The sequence below is a fragment of the Rana temporaria genome, chromosome 9 (genome assembly GCF_905171775.1).
Source record: "Rana temporaria chromosome 9, aRanTem1.1, whole genome shotgun sequence".
Lineage (NCBI taxonomy): Eukaryota > Metazoa > Chordata > Amphibia > Anura > Ranidae > Rana > Rana temporaria.
The window spans coordinates 125486671-125500976 of NC_053497.1; the positions used below are offsets into that span (position 1 = coordinate 125486671).

Consider the following 14306-nt stretch of genomic DNA (forward strand, 5'->3'; position numbering starts at 1 on the left):
CCGCCCCCTTAACACCATTTAGACAAATAAAAACAAATATATAAACACTGTATGTATTTGGTAACAGAACAGAGCCGACAGGGTGACTTGCTCCGTTATTAGACACAATGCTCACCTTCTTCTGTATTACTGTGGTCAGCAGCCAGCACTCCTATAACTTCAGAAAGCTCACTTAGAGACACAGTCTTCACAACTTTGGGAGAGTTTTCTGCAGGTATAAAAAGTAGAACACACACCACAACTTTAGATGTCTTAACTGTTTCAGCAGCCAAAAACAAAAGAAATACACCGCTGACATATTAACACTGTCACAACCAGTTCTTCATTCAGACTGGTCATGGACCTACCATTTAGGAGCCTGCTCAATCACCCTCACTGCAGTCATCCTCATCAAGCAGACATTGGCGGGAGGACAGCTCCACATGGGCGGCGGCGGGGGGCACGAGGCCGATATCTGAGGCAGCACAGCTCCGGAAGGAGGGTGGGAGTTTAAGTTAACAAGCAGGTAATTGGTAGCTAGAAAGAAACCAGTCACCAGCTGGTTACCAGGAAAAGTTGTGCAGCCGTCCTACTTCCGATGTCAGCCTCCTGCGTGGAGCTGTCCTGCTGCCAATTTCAGCTCTAGACTGATGTGCCTCCCGCCTTGTGTAGATGTGACAGCTCTCTCCTAATTGTCCTTGGTGTGAAGGGGGCCGAGGACAGAAATGTAAAAAAGGGGGGGCTGTGATGTAAAGGGGGAGAGTGGGGTGGGGGCTGAGAACACTGTTGTGAAGACAGGATTGTGATGGGAAGGAGGATAGGTTCATAAAACATTGTAGAACACTGTGTTCTACATGTAGGCATCCTATTCATTTCAATTAGATGTCTTGCATGCAGAAAAAACAAAAAAGTAGTGCCATTAACCCCCTTGGTGGTATTCCCAAGTCTGGCTCGGGGTGGCATTTCATTACCAAAATCGGTAACCCCGAGCCAGACTCGGGATCGCCTCGCAGCAGCCACAGTTTACTTACCTTGTCCCTGGATCCTGCGATGCCGCTGCGCTGTGATCGAGCGGTGTCTCCTTGCTCGATTCACAGTGTCCCTGTGTGCCACCAAGCTCCGTTCCCTGTGACGTTACAACCCCCGGGGCGGAGAATGGCGCCAAATTCAAAAAAGTTAACACAATACATACAGTATACTGTAATCTTACAGATTAAAGTACTGTATGTAAAATACACACACCCTTTGTCCCTAGTGGTCTGCCCAGTGTCCTGCATGTACTTTTATATACCGTAATAAAAACTGTTCTTTCTGCCTGCAAACTGTAGATTGTCCATAGCAACCAAAAAGTGTCCCTTTATGTCAAAAGTGCTTTTAGACCAGCTAGAAAACAGCGATAATAAATTATAATCACTTGCAGAATTGAGCGATAGCGATTTGTGGGGAAATTCGTCAAAAATAAATAAAAGTAATGACAGCGACAATTCTGCAACGGAGAAAATTTCAGTGATTTTGAGTTGATTACATTATTGAATAATTTTTATTATAATTAATCTTATTTGTTATAATTATTATATTATAATTTATGATTTTGTTTTTCAAACCCGGGATGTCTACTAGACTCTGGTTTGGATAGATTTAAGTGAGTTATTCCTAAGAATTACAGGCCTACAATGTAAAACGCCAAATTTCCTTGCAAAATAATGGTACCGCTTTCAGCACCTAAAATCTGAATTAATCATACCGCCAGGGAGGTTAAGAATCAAACATACAAAGAGAGGAGGGTTGAAAAAAAAAAAAATTACGATTCGGACCCCTGCTAAACACAAAAACGCACAGATATCACTACAGTAAACTTGCAGCTTACCAGAGCCCTTTTCTCCCCTGATGGTGTGCTGATTGACTTCAGTCTACAAGATAGAGAAAACCACATTAGCAATGCATTGGGTAGAGGAGTGCAATAACAAGTCTTCCAATGCCATCAGTTCTACTTACCTTTTTGGGAGGGGTTGCAGTGTAGGAAATATTAATAGGATTTGCAGAATCATCAGAGCTCATAACAGGAGGAGGAGAGGTTGCTGGTGTGCTCATGGGTGTTATTTTTCCACCTATGTTATAAAGGATAAAAGCACAAAATTAAAAATTTGATTTTGATGGGAAAATATAATTTTTTGTGCGCACCATAAAATCCTTTTCTTGGAGTCCAGTGAAGGACACAAGCTCCACCCCTTCATGCTATAATCATAATTTCAGTGGCTTTGCAGGTGTATAATAGTTTTTTCTTGCCAGTGTCCAATTATCCTGTAGGCAGTAGTTAATGACTTCCATGCCCCGTAATGGACGCCAAGGAAAGCATTTTCACAGCAAGTACAAAATCCTATTTTTTCGTTTCTTGCCTATTGAGGGACACAAAGAAATAACCTGGTTTTGGACAGGATGTTCAAAAAGTCCAACAGAATAGTGGACAACAAAGCCAACAATGCTAACAGAGCCAAGAAAAGAGAAGAGAAAAAATAAACCCCAATACACACCAGAATCAAGGACTACCTGAAGCTCAGAGCTGTCTAAGGGTCCTTGCATGCAAAAGCTGGCATCAGAGGATGCCCAAATATACCCCTGGTAGAACTTAGAACTTGGGCCTCCTTATTATGCACGTGAAGGCTGCTAGTTCAGCCATTGGCCTTGCACTGGAGATGTTACAAGGAAAAGCAACTTGTTGTCAAGAGTAGAGAGGAATGTCTTATAGGTTTTACAATGTGGATTCTAAAGCACAGAAAGAACTAGATTCAGATCACACACACACACACGAAAATGGGCGAGGGAAGCCACATTAGAGACTTAATCAAAAAGTGGGATGCCAATGGTATCAAGAAAAAAATAGAAAAAAAGGACAGAAAACACAACCGATGACAAAGTTAAAAGCCAGATGCTGGTCCCAATTCAGTCCTAAGGAGAAGCTCCTGAAGTGAAAAACTTCCTCAGTCTTGTGCATGGTAGGATCACAGGCTGTAAAGAAGGAAGGCAAAAACCACATCCAATTCGTAAAAGTGTGAACCCAGGCCAAGACTTCGGATGTCTAAAAAATGGACGCGCAGAAGCACTGTCACTTAATTTTACTTCCTTGCTCTTCTGTAAAATAGATTCATGCAGAATTACATATAATCAACCAAACTGCGTGTCACTTAGTTACCCAAAAAGTGATACTAAAGTCTTTTTTTCCCCCTACAAAAATACTTACCTGCTCTTGAAATGGTTTTGCACAGAGCATCCTGGATCATCCTCTTCTTGGATCCCTCAACGCTCCTGGCCCCTCCTTTTTGTTGAGGGCCCCCACAGCAAGCAGCCAATCAGGAGAGAGAGTCCTGGACACACACACAGCTGGTTGTACAGGAGTTGATCGGTAGACTTCTGTAAAACCAGCCTGCCTATGCGTGGATAGAAATTTGCCTGAATACCGCTGAACTTCGATCCATGTATGACCGCCCTTACACAAAAGCCCAGAGCCTGCTGAATGAAGCCAAAACAAGCTCATTGCGGTTACTGTTAACCTCTTCAGACTTTGGATGTACTAGACATGTTTATGTGTTTAACTGAAAGCACTATGAAGTATTTTTTGATCACTTGATCTTTAAAGAGTAAAAGTCAGACAGGTTGGCCTTCGAATATAGCTTAGCTTTATAACACCCCAGCAAACAAATCATTTTGCTACAAGACCTACCAGGTGTGATCAGTGCTTTGCTGGGAGGACGGGAAGGAGGCAAGGAGAAATCTGGTGCTGGACCAACAGGAGAGCTGGGGGGCGTGGTCATTCCGCATAAGGTAGATGGGCTCCAAAAAGAATCCTGATTCTGCTAAAAATAAATAAATAAATAAATAAATAAATAAATAGAGAATTACAAGGAAATTCTGTACACAGTACATGTAGGCGACAAAAGCTAAAATCTATGATACACACACACACACACACACACACACACACACACACACACACACACACACATATATATATATATATATATATTCATATTATTCAATTTCTCTGCATTATTGTTCATGATCTATATTATGTACACTTATTATACCAATCATCAATTACCCTTAAATTGCGCTACTATTTTTTGCACCAATTAAATGTATACATGATTTTTCCAAATATACACTCACTGGCCAATTTATTATTAGGTACACCTGTTCAATTGCTTGAAAAAGACAAAATTGCTAACCAGCCAATCACATGGCAGCAACGCAATGCTTTTAGGCATCTGGACATGGTGAAGACAACTTGAAGTTCAAACCAAGCATCAGAATGGGGAAAGAAAATTTACGTGACTGTGAAAGTGGAATGATTGTTCGTGCCAAAAGAGCTGGTCTGAGCATTTGAAAAACTGGTGATATACTGGGATTTTAATGCACAACCATCTCTGGGGTTTACAGAGAATGGCCTGAAAAAGAGCGGCAGTTGTGTGGATGAAAATGCCTTGATGTCAGAGGAGAATGGGCAGACTGGTTCCAGTTGATAGAGAGACAATCGTAACTCAAATAACCACTCGTTACAACCATCTTTGAATGCACAACATATCAAACCTTGAAGCAGATGGGCTACAGCGGCAGAAGACCACAAGGGTGCCACTCCTGTCAGCTAAGAACAGGAAACTAAGGCAACAAATCGCACAGGCTCACCAAAATTGGACAATGGAAGTTAGTAAAAATGTTGCCTGATCTGATGAGTCACGAATACAGCTGCGAAATTCAGATGGTAGGGTCAGAATTTGGCGTAAACATGAAAGCATGGATCCATCCTGCCTTGCATCAATGGTTCAGGCTGGTGGCGATTGGTGCAACATGTGGGGGATATTTTCTTGGCACACTTTGTGCCCGTTTGTACCAGCTGAGCATCATTTAAACGCCATGGCCTCCCAGAGTATTGTTGCTGACCATGTACATCCCTTTATGAGTTATGACTACAATGTACCCATCTTCTGATGGATGCTTCAGGCAGGATAATGCACCATGTCACAAAGCTCAAATCATCTCACCACTAATTTGTTGAATGTGACAATGAGATCAACCTTAACCCCGCCCCCCAAAGTACTCGCCTATACCAATTCTCGATGCCATGTTTTTTTTTTTGTTTTTTTTTAAAGGTCATGCGACAGTGGCACCAATATGTAGCATTGATGACACGTGTACTGTGTCAGCGTGTTTATTTTGTATTATTTTTACAATTTAATTTTAAATATATTTCATCAGCCCTGTTAGGGGTCTGTTAAGACCCTTGATGTCTCACCAAAGCCTCCCCCCCCCCGACATCTCCCTTTTGAGACACAGAGAGAGACCAAGGACAGAGATTCCCCCAGTCCCTCAGCAGCTTCAGCTGCACTGGAGATGAATAGAGGGGAGAAAGGCTCCTCTCCATTCATAAGTTGAAGCATTGTAAACACAGTTTACGATGCCCAGTTATGAATGGACAGAGTCAATTATTATAATACAGGATTTATATAGCGCCAACAGTTTACACAGCACTTTACAATATAAAAGGGAGACAATACAATAAAATACAAGAGAATTAAGAGGGTCCTGCTCAGAAGAGCTTACAATCTAATAGGGTGGGGCAGGTGGTACAAAAGGTTGTAACACTGGGGAATAAGCTGAAGTGGTAAAAGATTAGTCGGAGACGTGATAGGCTTCCCTAAAGGGCTGAGTTTTCAGGGATCGCCTGAAGGTAGCAAGAGTAGGGCATAGCCGCACAGGTTGAGGTAGCGAGTTCCAAAGGATGGGAGAGGCTCTGGAGAAATCCTGGAGACAAGCATGGGAGGAGGAGACGAGAGAGCTTGACAGTAGGAGGTCTTGAGAAGAGCGGAGAGGACGGTTTGGGATATGTTTGGAGACAAGATAGGTGATGTAGCTCGGGGCAGAGTTGTGGATGGCTTTGTAGGTTGTGGTTAGTATTTTGAATTTAATTTGCTGGGTGATAGGAAGCCAGTGTAGGGATTGGAGGAGAGTTTTGGCAGAGACTGAGCGGTTGGTAAGGTGGATAAGTCTGGCAGCAGCATTATGATAGACTGAAGAGGGGATAGCCTATAGAGAGGCAGACCAATAAGAAGGGAGTTGCAATAGTCAAGGCGAGAGTTAAGGGAGTGAATGAAGAGTTTGGTGGCTTCATTTGTTAAAAAGGGGCGAATTTTAGAGATGTTACGAAGGTGAATTCTACAATCTTGACAACGATTGGACTTGAGGCTGAAATGACAAGTCAGAGTCTAGGATTACATCTAGTGCCCTGGCGTGAGGGGAGGGACTGATGGTTGCATTGTTGATTTTGATGGAAAAGTCATGGAGGGGGGCACGGGCAGGGGGGAATATTAGTAACTCAGTTTTAGAGAGATTTAGTTTAAGGAAGTGGTGCGACATCCATGCTGAGATGTCAGTTAGTAAGTTAGTAATGCGAGAGGAGACTGAAGGAGTGAGGTGAGGAGTAGACAGATAGATTTGGGTGTCATCGGCGTATAGGTGGTATTGGAAGACGTGGGCGGTTATCAATGACCAAGGGAGGAGGTGTATATAGAGAAGAGAAGTGGTCCAAGATCAGAGCCTTGGGGGACCCCCACAGAAAGGGGCAATGGAGAAGGAGGAGACAGTTGTAGGTAACACTGAAGGAGCACTGTGATAGATAGGCAGAGAACCAGGATAGAGCAGAATCTTGGAGGCCAAGGGAATGCAGTTTATTGAGAAGGAGCGGGTGGTCAACGATATCAAAGGCTGCAGAGAGGTCAAGTAGGAGTATGGAGTACCGGCTGTTGCTTTTAGCAGTTAGTAAATCACTAGTGATTTTTAGTAAGGCAGTTTCCGTAGAGTGCTGCAAGTGAAAGCCAGACTGTAAGGGGTCAGGAAGGTTATTTTCACTGAGGTAGGAGCCAATAAGGTTGAAGACTAGGCGTTCTAGGAGTTGAGGTGAATGGGAGCAATGAGATGGGCCTTAAGTTGTTCAGGTTGGTGGGGTCCAGTGAGGGCTGTTTAAGTATGGGAGTGATCTGTGCATGTTTTAGAGGGGAGGGGAAGGTGCCACTAGAGAGGGAGAGAGATTGAAGATGTGAGGGAGCATAGGATAGAAGAGGGTGACCGTAGTAGTTGCGAGGGAACAGGGTCCAAGGGACAATTGGTTGGGTGGTCACCTGAGAAAAGTTTTGTAACCTCTTCAATAGTAGCCAATTCAAAAGAGGAGTGTGTTGAAAGTGCCGTTAGGCAAGTTCTGTTGGGTGGTGAAGATGTACGCACAGTGGAGGGGTCCTCACAAATTGCATCAATCTCGTCTTTGAAGTGATTGGCAATCTCTTAGGCAGTGAGTGAGTTAGTGGTGAGAGGGGGTGGGGGACGAAGCAGAGTTAAAGGTTAAGAAGAGCTGATGGGAACTGGATGACAAGGTATAAGAGAGAGACAAAATAGTCTTGTTTGGCAGCATGGAGGCAGGAATTGTATTTTAGAAGGGCAGATTTATATAGGGTGAAGTCCTGCAGGCATTTGATTTTACGACAGTGTCGTTCAAGAGCACAGTAATGTCTCTTGAGATTTCTAGTGTTGTCAGTTTGCCAGGGTTGTAACGATCGGGGCCTAAATCTGCGTGTGGTTAGAGGAGCAAGTGTATCTAGTGATGAGAGTGAACCGTTGTAGACAGAGGTGGCCAGGTCAGGATAGGACAGGGGGAGAGATGTCATGTAGGTGGTCAGTAGCAGAATAGAGAAGAGAAGGGTTAAAGTTGCGAAGGTTCCTACAAGTAATTGTTTGCCACTTGGAGGGATGGTTGGTTGGAGGCAAGGATACAGTGAAACTGATGAGGTTGTGATCAGAGAGAGAAAAGGGGGTGTTTTGTGAGGTTGGCAGGATTGCAGAGATGGGAGAATACAAGGTCAAGAGTATTACCTTTGGAGTGAGTGGAAGTATGCGTCCATTGGGTTAGGTCAAAAGATGAAGTTAAGTTGAGAAGTTTATCTGTAGTTGGGCTGTCAACATTGACAGGAATGCTGAAGTCACCAACAATGAGAGTGGGTATTTCAGAGGAGAGAAAGTAGCATAGCCAGGCAGCGAAGTCATCAAGAAAGCGCAATACCGGTCCGGGAGGCCGATAAATTGCTGCAATTTTCAAAAGAAATTGGAGAAAACAGACGGATACAGTGCTTCTCGAAAGAAGAGAGGGATAGAGAGGGAGTGATAGGAAGGACTTGGAGGTGCTTTGTGGGGATAGAAGAAATCCAACTCCACCTCCTTTCTGTCCGTTATGTCTGGGGGAGCGAACCCAATGGAGGCCTCCATGGGATAGGGCAGCAGGAGAAGCGGAGTCCAAATTTTGAAGCCAGGTTTCGGTTATGGCAAGTATGTTAAAGCCTTGAGAGATGAAGAGGTCATGTACCGATGTTAGCTTGTTAGAGATGGAACGGGTGTTCCAAAGGGCGCATTAGATTGGTGGGCTGCTTTGAGGAAGCAGGGGTATAGAAATTATACTGAGTGGATTGCGGTTGCCAGAGGAGGGGTATTGGACATGTGGCTTACAGTTGGAAAATGGCGAACCAGGATTAGGAGAAATATCACCTGAGACTAGGAGACAGAGGGTGATGAAGGCACGATGGGAGTGGGATGTGCATAAGCGCACATGTCTAATGGCCCTGGTGTTTATGTCAGCATGTGAGTGCAGCAAATGCAGAAGATAATGGGTGCAGTAGTAGGGAGAGAGTAGGAGTGAGGGCGATATGTGCATGCTGCAGGGTAGAGAGAAGGGGTAGAGTAAAGATAATTTGAGGGTAGAAGACACAGATGTGAGAAGGAGCATGATATTTGATAGAGAGTGGGAATCCGACTTCATATAAAATGTCAAATGCTGGCTTGCTTGTAGTCTCAGAGTGGAGCAGAGTTCTTGTTTTATCCTCATCCAGCTTTAGTTATCCTGCTATCGTTAAACTGTGGCGGTGAACTTGTGCATCGCTCGTGACAGAGCCATTTAGGAAAGAGCCAGTGTCTGCGCCCCCCCATAGACCGCTTTAAAATTTATAGGGAGACTGAGCAGGCATGCATTTCTCAATTGGTCATTATGAGGTCAGATTTGAGACACCTAAATATGGAAGAGGATATGGGCAATGCCAGACCAGCTACAGACACAGGCGAGAGAGAGAGCGCGAGCGAACTCCACTGAAGCAAATGAGTGCAGATTGTGCTCTATTGGCTACAGCAGCCAGTGAAAGTAAACAGCAGATACCTGAAGTGACTAAATCCTTGTAAATTCCAGGTTCTCACTAGCTAGGGGCCCGCAGGATAAACAGGAGTGCAAATCTACCAGTGGCTCCCCTTTCATACAAGTTGGACAACTAATGCAAGAGACTACACCATTAAAATCCCCTTTTCTGGAAAGTTGTTTCAGAGGTTAACAAAAGTGGCACTCGCTTACCTGTGTTTCTGCTTGCAGACGAAGTGCTTGGGTGCCAATATAAAGTGGATCCTGTGTGCACAGCCTGGGAGTAGAAAAGGGTGTGGAAGTGCTGCTTCCTAAACACCAGTAATACAGTTTAGAAAAAGAAAAATATCTTATGGAGAATCTAATCTTAACACATATCCTACCACTGTTGAAATTATTTATTTTTTATTTTTTTAACACAAGGTCTGGGGCTTCCATCCATATTCTTGCTTTACCAACAAAGTCAAACCCAAAAGGAAACATGCATCAAGTGTCCTAATTGCAACATACACCAACCAGCCATAAGACCCCTTTTAACACCGAGTTGCTTTGCAGGCACTAGAACACTAAAAAAAAAAAAAAATAGCACCTGCAAAGCGACCTGAAACAGCCGCTGCAGTCTCTAGTGTGAAAACCCGAGGGCTGTAACACTGGAGCGGTGCGCTAGCGGACGGTAAAAAATAAAAAATAAAATAAAAAAAAAGTCCTGCTAGCAGCATCTTTGGAACTGTGAAGCAGCGGTGTGTATACTGCTCCTCCACGACTCCTGCCCATTGAAATCAATGGGGCACTGCGGCTATACCGCCTGCAAAGCACCTCGGCAGAGGCGCTTTGCGGTGGTTTTACCCCTTCTCTGCCGCTAGCAGAGGGGTAAGAGCGCCCTGCTAGCAGCTGAATAGCGCAGCGAAACGGACGGTAAAGCACCGATAAAAATAGCGACGCTTTACCGCCGATGCCCCAGTGTGAAAGGGGCCCAAAAGTGTATAGTGGAAAAAAGGTAACGTTTGTCTTGAAGTGATAATTTAACAAAAACACAACCTTTATCACCACGTATTCATTTTCAGAAAACGGGCCACAACACCATTAACACACACACACACACACACGATGAATGTTATGTACTGCCTTTTACATACCAGAGTTGCTGCAGATATCGGGATAGGGACTGGATGCCACGTCCTGCTGCCTTTGCCGAAGGCGAGTTGAAAGGGGAGAATATCCTTCTTCATAGGAGGCTTCATTGGGGTCCAGAGAGATTTTGGCACATTCAACAACAATGTCATGAGTTTCCAACCTCTTCCATCTAAGACAAGCATAGCAGTAGCAGTCAGGAAGAGATACTCTGAGCCAATATATAACTAAAAAGTCAAAAAAATATGGCAGCACAAAAATGGACAAGCAGTTTACGTGGGCACTAACGAACACATGTGAAAGTCAGACGAAATATTATTGAAACTGGAAATCAAAATGTCATCTGTCACTAACAGGTGACAATACGGGGTCTACAGATAGATGTCCATGCACGCTGTACCATAAACTGACAATGCACTTGTCACAAGGCACTACAATAAATAAAAAAAAAATAGAAAAAAAAGGGGGGGGTAATCTATAAAATGCAATCCTAGGAGCATGCATCAGTAGTTTATCCCAGGGGTAAGTTATTAAAAATACAGGTAAACTAAACACATGGACTAGGTGACGCCTCTATGTCCGTTTCGTTTGACACGTCTTCAGGAAGCGTCTGAAGACGTGTCAAACGAAACGGACGTAGAGGCGTCACCTGGTCACATACTGAGGTCACCTCCGGTTTCCTTTGGCTCACTGCGGTGCAGGGTGGAACGCACGCCAGCGCACACGAGTCGGGACCATCTCCACCAATTTGATTCTATGCCATCCAGCCTCAGCGCCGGGCCTTGGGCACTCCTAAAGTAAGCAGCAATTTGGCTTTTTATATTTGAAAATTTTTAAGTTTAATAAACGGGATTACACTATTTCGGACCTTATCTTGTCATTTGCATATGCCGTCCTGAGTCTCCATAGGTTAAGAGGTTGTTCAATTATCTGCTTATTTCATCTGTTAATAGCAAAGTCCAACTTGCTATGAAGCACATGTGACCACTTTAAAAGGGTCAACTATTTGTGGTAAGCTGCCACCTTTTGAGCACTTTTGTGGGTGTCCTTATCAGTCGGTGAAGGTGGACTATTACCTTTTATCACTGGATATTATTTCACTGGATGTTCGTGGCAATTGTTGTGGATCTTGCAGTACACTACAGTTCTATGGACTGATAGCAGCACATGAATGTATTGAATTTATGTTATTGTGATTATTTATGGAATATTGTTATACTCTGTTTTTCACTTAATGATCACTAATTATCAAGTTTATCTATTAGGCACCTGTCACGTTGGGGACTAGATAACGTGTTTTTTTTTTTAGATATTTAGGTTATATAAAAGGTAGGCTGGTGTTTCACTTGCTGTTCATTTATTTATTAATTTATTTTTTATTATAATTTTATTTATTAGCTATTAGCGCACTCACCAGTCTTGGGGCGCTGTTCACACTAACCCGACGCCAAATTAGTGCTACTTTCAGTGCATCTTTGGAGTCCAACTTTGATGTGCCTTTTTACACTCTGGACAGACTTGTGTAGAATCAGGGAACATTGTATTTCACATGTCATCCGACTTGGATCCCACAAGTCAGATCCCATGTCGCAATGAGATTTAGGCATGCGTTTGTTTGTAAATACTATCCCAGTTTGTGCGATAGTGCCAACCAACTCTCTCCACAAGGGCCTTTTCACATGGGTGGACCAACCGGGTCTACCTGTCAGTTTTGTAGGTGGACCCGATCTGACCCTCCAGTCCCCTCTATGAATCAGCGAGTGTCAAGGACATGTGCCCTATCCCCAAAAAACAGACAGGTGAAGATCCATTCCCCATCCGTCTGGCAAGCGGTCCATTTGCATCCAACCACCCATAGGGGAGAGCGGGCTGTGTCTGCTCTGCATTAGTAGAGCAGACACTAACCAGCCATTCACCTGCTCAGCAGACAGACTCCAATGGAACCACAATAAATAAGTTTGGCATTGGGGAACAAGGACACAGGTGTATGGTGTCTTGTGGGAGACCAAAAAGCAGCCGTTTAGAGCTTGCGCACCAGGAGCGGTGCCAGAAATGAAACAAACTAAGAAAAAAAAACAGCCACAAACAGAAGCGCTGAATGGAAACTCTGTTAGAAAGAAAGCAGAAAATTGATATTTAACTACTACTTAAAACAGCCCCCGATAGTGCCGATATAGTAAAAGTAAAAAGACGTTTATTAAAACAATGATGTGATCAATAAACAGATGCAAAAAACCTTCTCAGATGGATGAAATTGCTAGTTGACGTGAACACTGAGTACCTTAACAAGCGATGGGCTATGATCCAGCCCTATGGAACGGCGCTGCAGTGATCAAGCCAAGCTCCTCATCTGTGATGAGCAGAACCAGATGTAGGGGGATGGGTGTCAAGCCACATGGATTGAGTAACCAGTCAGGTTGGAGGACACACGATGAAGCAGGAGCTCAGCCACTTGGAGGAGCCAACCAGCAGCCATGTGGATAGGCAAGGGAAATGCCCGAAAGCAATGTCAATCACTCGGGAAAACACTGATCCAAAACGAGGCTTGATACACGGAGGTGTAAATGGAACGCAAGCCAGGGGAGGGAGTGCAGAGATGGTTGCTGGTGTCTCGACAACACATTTCGGAATGACTTGACAAGGGGCCACGCCCCTCACAAGCTTCACATAATGCACTTTGCCCTACAATAGATCGCACAATTGCGGCAAAAACGCACTGCACCTGCGTTTTGCAATTGTATTGCAGAATTGCACTGGTTCTGAGACAATCCCAGAACACCCCAGTGTGAACAGGGCCTCAGGAAGTGGACACCAGAGCTCGATTTGGCTGCTCAGCATACACTTTTACCACCCCCTTATTTACTCGCTCATCAGAACTGCTTTTGCTGAGCATTTTTAGAGCCAGACACTCCCCTTTCCCAACAAGCACCCAACAGGTGCTCGTCACACTGCAAGATCTCTCCCCTCTCTGCTGGTCCCTTGGGTGTGGTGCTACAGACGGAGGCGAGTAGGAGATAAACAGTGCAATATTAAAAACCATTATAAAAAAAAAAAAAAAAAAAAAAAAAAAAAAAGTTTAAGAAGCCTAAAGCCCCTTTAGGTTTTTAAAAGCACCTCTGCCTAATAAATAAAAAACAAAAAACACATCAAATATTTTATCAGGACAATTAAATTGTCCTGAGGGACAAGTAGATTGGGTCCCGATTTAGTCCCTTGGACAAGTCGTAATTCTTTTTTTTTTTTTATTTCCACACATGCTAATAACCTTAGATTGTTGAAAACTTGCCAATTGAGGTTTCTGTCGATTAGACAAGTACAAATTGAAATGCTCAAAAAAAATCCTTCTGCCTCCATGGGACTAGAATATTCTCTCAAAACTCATTGCAGATGTGCGACATGTCCCCAATAGGCAGAGCCTTCCACAGAGCAACATCGATCCAGAACTGAAAATATTGCCGACTTTAAAGCAGATATCCAGGTTTATCATTTTAAATAGTTGGTCTGGGCCAAGCACAAATTGTTTTAATGCCAGAACAGTCTGTCCACTTGGGCTGCTGTAATAGATCGTAGTACTATTAGCTGCATAGGAGTAAGCGGTGCCGTGTTCCAGCAGCAGAAAAACACACACACACACACAATCTCTGCTGCCTGGTAAAGATCATGTCAATCATTCCCACCATTCAGGAGAATCTTGTATTTTTTTTTTTTTTTTAATACAAGGCTTCCCATAATTGATAGGAGGTGAAAACCTTGACATCTGCCCATCTTGGCCAATCAGAAGGAACCTTGTATTCATTAATAAAAAGGCAGAGATTCACCTACACTGACTCAATCTATACCAAAAAGCAGAGGAACTGTCTCACACTGCTGCCAGCACACACAGCACCCACTTGCTATAGGTAATGCTACTATTGTCTATTACAGAAGCGAGACTGTTCTGGCAAGGAAATAATTTTTTGGGCAAGCTTGGCCCAAAAAA

At 43.8% G+C, this 14306-nt stretch overlaps 1 protein-coding gene across 4 annotated transcripts in view; it reads right to left on the bottom strand.

Annotated features, from left to right (window-relative positions):
* TSC1 (TSC complex subunit 1) overlaps nucleotides 1-14306 on the bottom strand; it is a 66478-nt gene that overhangs the window by 31749 nt on the left and 20423 nt on the right. For 3 of the 4 annotated variants that reach the window (XM_040324436.1, XM_040324432.1, XM_040324433.1), the window contains exons 8-13: nucleotides 10333-10499; nucleotides 9410-9507; nucleotides 3698-3830; nucleotides 1975-2087; nucleotides 1847-1889; nucleotides 116-208 (exon numbers count right to left, since the gene is read on the bottom strand). In XM_040324436.1, coding sequence (XP_040180370.1) covers nucleotides 116-208; nucleotides 1847-1889; nucleotides 1975-2087; nucleotides 3698-3830; nucleotides 9410-9507; nucleotides 10333-10499 — 647 coding nt within the window. The remainder of the gene's footprint in view (nucleotides 1-115; nucleotides 209-1846; nucleotides 1890-1974; nucleotides 2088-3697; nucleotides 3831-9409; nucleotides 9508-10332; nucleotides 10500-14306) is intronic. The other variant, XM_040324434.1, reaches the window with a different exon arrangement.